Here is a 7250-nt window from a genome sequence, read left to right on the forward strand (position 1 = left end):
TTTTTCACACCTAAGACTTCTCATATAGTAGAGAGATTAGCATAGGCTTGATTTTCTCAACACAGTACAGAACTATAGCCTTAAAATTGAATCTTTAAAAAGTTATTCATGCCACCCTCTTATAGGATTCTCCTATTCCCAATCAGGAGAATTTTACTTAGTTTTCTGATTTCAAAATAATATCTATTGAGTATAGAAATATTGGAAGAAGCCCAGTAGGCGTGGCTCAGTGGTTGAGCATTGACCTATGAACCAGGAGGTCAGGGTTGGATTCCCGGTCAGGGCACCTGGCCTGGTTGCGGGCTTGATCCCCATTGTGGGGTGTACAGGAGGCAACCGCTCAGTGATTCTCTCTCATCACTGATGTTTCTATCTCTCTCCCCATCTCCCTTCCTCTCTGAAACCCATAAAAATACTTAAAAAGAAAGAAACATTAGAAGAAGTTTAAAACAACCATGCTCACACTTTCTTACATTCCTTTTCTAAGTATGTAAAACCGAAAGGGACCACCTTCCTTGTCACAACACCGCCTCCCAGAGGTGGCCCTCAGTGGCCATCAATGGTTTCTGGCTATGGCCCAAGTTCTAGTTCCCCCTCTACTAGCCATACTTAAAACGTATGTGGTGGAAAATGTTTCATTTCAGCAATATCCTTTCTACTGTTACCTTTCCACAAAGCAACAAAACAAACAAAAAAATATGCCCATATTTAGGGTTTGTGATTCTGCAAACCGAGTACCCTCCTGGCCGTGGCCATTTTAGGAACAGGGCCTCCCGCGAGGGCCGGAAGAACAGAGCCCTCCTTCCTATTGCTCACCTGCCACCCTCTCAAAAATATCTGGCCCTTCCAATGGAAGCCATTAGTTAAAAACATTTTAGCTTTAATTAGTAGCACAACGACGAAAACATCAAAAGACGCTTGACCATGTTGGTAATTTTGTTAGAATTTATATTTTGAAATAAAAATTCATTAGCAACTCTTTACAAAATCATCACATAGAACACACTTTAAGATACCGTTACCTGCTGTGTTTACTTAGAAAGTTATAGACATAGTAAAAAAAACCAAACCGTCATTTACAAATGCGAGTTGCTTTCTTTGAGCAAAAGGAAGCTTGAGAATGAGAACCAGGCCTCCCTGGGCGGTGGGGGGGGGCGGGGGAGGGATGATGGCTGCGCTGCTTCCCTCGCCTTGTTTCCCGGGCACCAAGCACCAAAGCGGGGAGACTGGATGCCTTCTCAGTCCCGAGTGCTATGGCCCTGTCATTTCGGAGAGCAGTAAGCAATTATCACAGCATCATTTCCTTTGACCGCAGGCTTCAGCAGAAGAGAACATGCTCAGATATTTTACTGCAGAGGGCGCTCCGGTCTTTGTTTGACTCTCATCCTCTTTGGAAAGCTTCCATTTCAGAGTTTCTGATTTGGTTCAGTGTCTTGGAGAGCCCTCCTCTGGGACAGTCTCCAGGCACACAGTCCTCTTCCTGAAGCCGGAACCTGCGGTCCTGCCTTCATTACACGGCTGCGCTGTCTGTGCTCCGGCCCAAACCACCTTGGACTGACAAAGTGCCCGCACTGACTTACTATGTCCTGCTCACATTTCACGGTTTATCCTATCAGCTGTATTTTCGTGTGTCCTCATGGAATGTCTTCAATTCACGATGCTATCAGCTGGTCTGCTTGGGAGGTTTTTACTAGCAGCTCTTCCGCTTGCTCAGGGACAAACCGGGAGAACCTGCTGACGGATGAGCTGCTGTATAGCACCCGAGAGTTCTAAGTCTGTCTCCTGCTAGTAAGGATGTATTCACCCTGAAAAGTGTCAACTTAGATTGCCCACACTTTCAAGTAAAATATTTAGGTTCTTTTTCAATATTAAACATGATTTTTACAACAAAATACATGTTGAGCATAAACATTACCATATGCTCAGATAAATGGCCTAAAAACACAGCTAATTCATCCAAAGACACCTATTCTAAAATCAAGATCCTCATGCCTTGGCCATGCACATGGCCCCTAAATCCTAGGATACATTATTCCATCACCACACATTATTCTATCATCATTTCTATAGTTTGACGAAAACGAGAATACGCTTACATGAGAGCATATCAGTATCAATGAAATTCGTTACTCAATGTTTAACTCCATAATTACTTGAAAATTCAGAGCATAGCACCACTAAAACTTGCTAATTATCAGATCTTTTAATTTACAATCAGTGCTTCTCATAATTGTACCACTACCATTTGTTTATTCCTAATTAAATTCAATTTCAACTACCCAATTCTGAGTTTGAGGTAGCGTCATAGTGGCTCTATTGCTATGAAAGTACTCCTGGGAGTACCAGAGTAGATTTAAATGAGGGAAGACACAGTATAAACCCTTCTCCTCACTTGGCAAACAAACTAAAAAGAAAAAATCATACATTTCTTTAGTGATAAAAATACAGTTCTTTTGTGAGCATAGACACAATGCATGGAATCTGTTTCTTTGCGTGAAAAGTAGAGTCAAAGGAGAAGGACTCAAATTCTGTGGCAACCTTCCGGTTAACCCGAGTGAGGATGTGCATGAGCTCCAGCTTGTGCGAGTACAGCTTCAGCATCGCACAGAGCGACTGGATGAACCAGGATCCATCCTTTGAATTTCGCCAGGAGTAGTAACCTACAAGGCAAAATACAGCCAAAGTACCATGGGTATCTGATTCTAAATTCTATATAACCATAAAGGTAAAACAAGCATAAACTCCCATCGGTATCAACCATCAAAAGGAAAAATAAATAAATGACACGTTTGGTTTCGCGGAAATGACGCCGAGGGGAAAGAAAATAACAGAAACGTGTGTTGTGCACACAACGCTGCTTTCGACCAGGAAACAAAAGAAACGTGGATGAACTTTGCCACAGTTGCTGAGTTCTCCTTTCAGGACTTCCCCTCAAAGGGCAAGAACGATGAACACGCAGACGAAGCAGCAAAAGGCTCACTTAAGGAGCACGGTCTTCAATCAGACTATTGGTTTATCCAAGAAATAAACTGCTTATGTAGGCACACATGTGAGTGTCCTAACTCTGTCTACGGGGCACCCGAATAAAGTGTAATACACTCATTAGAGTATTTAAGTGCACAACGGGAAACAGTGTATTTATTGTACTTTTTTCAGATTAACTATTGGGTTCATTGCTTTTAATTTAGAAATACTTTACTTGGAAAAAATGCCTAGAGGTTAAAAAAATCAATTTGAAAATGTAAGTCTGTCTAAAAATACATTTATCCTGTACTTCAAAACTCTGTGACCTCCTGAGTTAGTTGAATAAATAACTGTACGCACAACAGTTACTTACATGATGATATGTGCAACACACACACACACACACACACACACACACACAGCAGAGGCTAATAACCTGTTTGTGTATCATTTACTTTCTTTTCCCTCATTCCACTTCCACCCTCCAAGTACGACTCATATTTAACTTTTTTATTTCCCATCTTCCAAAGAATTCCTGGAAAACATACCTCTCCCCTATTCCAAAAAGTGGGTGAAGCAATGACTTGGCCTATATTACAATACAGGGTCCTATCTGATATTAGGTTCACGAATGACACTGTAGGTTGCTTTCTTATAGATGTCTATTTTCTAGCCAAACTTGGCTAAAAACCACTTTTTGAGAGCTTTCTGTGGTGAAGGTACCCTCAAAAACAAACAAGTTAGCTATTTTTTATGGATATAGAAATACTGACAGCCTTTGGAACCTACTCTCTATTGTTTAAAACCTACATATAACATTCAGGGTCTGTGACTTCTTACCAGGTGCTGTAGAATACGCATACAAGAAGTCTGCCTCCACTGGTATTTTCTGACACGCCATGTCATCATCAATATTGCTGTCAGTCTCAATACCGCAGTCCAGGTCTGTACCTCGGCAGGCCTAGCCGTTAGAGAATAAACATTCATTTTTTAAAAATGTGTACACACATAACTGATTTCTAAGAAATGTAAAGGCTATGTAAAAGTTGATGTTAACTATGCAGAATCTTTTTTTTAAAATATATTTTATTGATTTCTTACAGAGAGGAAAGGAGAGGAATAGAGTTAGAAACATCGATGAGAGAGAAACATCGATCAGCTGCCTCCTGCACACCCCTTACTGGAGATGTGCCCACAACCAAGGTACATGCCCTTGACCGGAATCGAACCTGGGACCCTTCAGTCCCCAGGCCCGACGCTCTATCCAGTGAGCCAAACCGGTTAGGGCTATGCAGAATCTTTTTGATGCAAGTCTAAAATGAAAATTCATTCTGTATCTCCTTGTGGTAGTTAAAATGAGTAAGAAAGTAACAATGGTTCAGTAGCTTCAGGGAAAAAATCTTTTGGCTAATCCACAATTGAGCGAATCAATCCCCAGTACATCCTGTAGCCGGTTGCTCAGTTATAGATTACCTGAATAATGAAAAGTTTGGGCTTTCCAGCTAGGCTTCTACAGTAATCCCCTCGGAAAAAACTTGTTAATTTTCTCAGGTCAACAGGTCCATTTGTTCCAAAAATGATCCCTTCGTCGCCATGGCTTAGAAGCACGCAAACAAAACTGCTCCTTTTGCTGTGGTCTTCTTTAGAAACTGGAAAAATGTTTACAAATAAACAAACAAAAAAGAACACAACTCTATTCAACAATCTCATACATACTATATGGGGATAAGATGAAGAAACTGAGAAAGAACTAAGAGATCATCTAAACCAGGGGTGGGCAAACTTTTTGACTCGAGGGCCACAATGGATTCTTAAACTGGACCGGAGGGCCGGAACAAAAGCATGGATGGAGTGTTTGTGTGAACCAATATAAATTTAAAGTAAACATCATTACATAAAAGGGTATGTCTTTATTTTTTTAGTTTTATTCATTTCAAACAGGCCGGATTCAGCCCGCGGGCCGTAGTTTGCCCACGGCTGATCTAAACCCAACTAGGGGCAGAGCAACCCACCCACACCATTTTAGAGACTGGGCACAAATAACTCCGATCTTGCCTATATAAGATACACAGAGTAGGATTATGCGCAGTGTAGTTCTACAATTCTTCTGTTTTGTTATTACATGTATAATCACAGCTAGACCTTGGACAATAAAATTGTCCTTGGATGAAACTGGACATTGAGGCATTCTTTTAATTATTTCTTACCGCTGCACATCAGTTCCACAATTTCCTCCCGGGTAAGATCATTTTTGTTCCTGACTTCGTATTTCAATTTTGTGAATGTTTCCCTGAGGTTTGCTGCATCAACATCTGTACCCGACCGAGATGCCATTCCTTGGAACAGAAACCATTACTTTTATTTGGATTTTTTAAAAAAGATTAACTGCTCTGAAATGAAATGAACTTTTCAATGATTCACACAATCTACAATAATTCACACAATCGACAATAAATTCAATTATTCTTATCACAGTGACACGAAGTCTTTTTAATTTCTTAGCATCTGAGACACTTCCTATGTGAACTTTCAGTGTGCCATCATGTAAGCAGACGCCAACGTGCTATAGTCACCAGGATGTCTTTCACAGCTGCTGGACAGTGCCAACAGCAACAACTCAAATGCCTAAAGAGCGATTTGGTGAAATACGTTATGACTTGTTTATACAATGGAATACTGTGCGGTCATTAAAATTATTGTAAACAAAATTCTGCCATGGGAAATGGTCATGCCTTAAAAAAGACTAAAGAATAATAAATACTTCTTAAAAAGTTTATTTATTTATTTATTTAGTTAGTTGTTATTAATTCTCACCCAAGGATACTTTTTCATTGATTTTTAGGGAGAGAAAAAGAGACAGGGAGGGAAAGACAGAGAGAAACATCGATGTGAGAGAAACACATCTACTGGATGCCTCCTGCACTAGCCCCAACAGGGCCTGGGCCAGGGAGGAGCCTGCAACTGTGGTATGTATCCTTGATCGGACTCGAACCCGGAACCTTTTGGTCCCCAGGCCGACACTCTGGTCTACTGGCCAAACCAGCTAGGGCAATAATAATTTTTTAAAAAAAAAAAAATTATATGTATCTAACAATACACAACCTCACACACTGAGAGAAACTGTATTTTTTTGATTTTATGTTCCCCACTATTTTAATATACATCGCTACCTTCACAATGTCTTTTTAAGAAATACAAAACGAAAACACAAACCACTACCAATTAGTACTTTTCACCGGCATTCTGCCATGGGCAACCTCCTTTAATCCTCCCACCCACCATGCGACAGGTACTATGATTGGCTTCATTTGTTCAGATGTAGGACATGAGCGCATAGGACCTCAGGAACTTTCCGCAGTAGCAATGCTAGTGTGAGACCTCGCTCGACCCAGGGTCCTTCCTGGGCTCCCATAAATGTACAGTTTGATTGTACCAGGCACTCAGATTAAAAATGCTAAAGTGTGCCCTAACCGGTTTGGCTCAGTGGATAGAGTGTCGGCCTGCGGACTGAAGGGTCCCAGGTTCGATTCCAGTCAAGGGCATGTACCTTGGTTGCGGGCACATCCCCAGTAGGGGGTGTGCTGGAGGCAGCTGATCGATGTTTCTCTCTCATCGATGTTTCTAACTCTCTATCCCTCTCCCTTCCTCTCTGGAAAAAAAAAAAATCAATAAAAAATGTATATATATATATTTAAAAAATGCTAAAGTGTTGTGGGAAACACACCTTAGAATTGAGTAAATTTAAGATGCATGAATGGAAAAAAGAATGTCTTTATCTATAAAGTATTATTTATGAGTAGTGTAATTATGACTGATTTTAATTTTTCTCTTTGGCTAATCTGAAATTTCTATTATGGGCATATATTATCTTTATAATCTCCAATGGGCCTTCAAAAAATTTTTAGAGAGAAAGGGAGAGGGGAGAGAAATATCGCTGTGAAAGTGACAATGGGCTGGCTTCTGCACGCCCCCCACCAGGGATGAAGGCGGCAACCAGAGCATGTGCCCTGCGGGAATCAAACCTGCGGCCTTTCAGTGCGAGGGACAATGCCCACCCAACTGAGCCACACTGGCCAGGGCTAACTCCCCCAAGGTTTTACAGGGGAAGGCTGAGGACATGCACTGTGTGACAAGGTGACTGAATTCTGGTCCTGGTTGGTGGGCACTTAGTGGCAGAAGAGGAAACATCAGACTGCCAGAGATCATTGTGAAAAGCTGACCTTGAACTCTCCGAGCAGAAGAGAAGCTCACTCTAGGGATAGACTCAGGCTGCTGGTCTAAGTATT

The 7250-nt window shown here is 41.2% G+C and overlaps 1 protein-coding gene across 2 annotated transcripts in view; it reads right to left on the bottom strand.

Moving 5' to 3' along the window:
* Window positions 1-931: 931 nt before the first annotated feature.
* The window catches only part of CASP3 (caspase 3), a 15603-nt gene continuing 9284 nt past the window's right edge, over window positions 932-7250 (bottom strand). For both annotated transcript variants that reach the window (XM_015569764.1, XM_006772669.2), the window contains 4 exons: window positions 5172-5300; window positions 4438-4613; window positions 3805-3925; window positions 932-2660 (listed from right to left, as the gene is read on the bottom strand). In XM_015569764.1, the coding sequence (XP_015425250.1) occupies window positions 2431-2660; window positions 3805-3925; window positions 4438-4613; window positions 5172-5300 (656 nt within the window). In that variant the 3' untranslated portion in view covers window positions 932-2430. The remainder of the gene's footprint in view (window positions 2661-3804; window positions 3926-4437; window positions 4614-5171; window positions 5301-7250) is intronic.

This window comes from Myotis davidii, unplaced genomic scaffold (assembly GCF_000327345.1).
Source record: "Myotis davidii unplaced genomic scaffold, ASM32734v1 scaffold184, whole genome shotgun sequence".
Classification (NCBI taxonomy): domain Eukaryota; kingdom Metazoa; phylum Chordata; class Mammalia; order Chiroptera; family Vespertilionidae; genus Myotis; species Myotis davidii.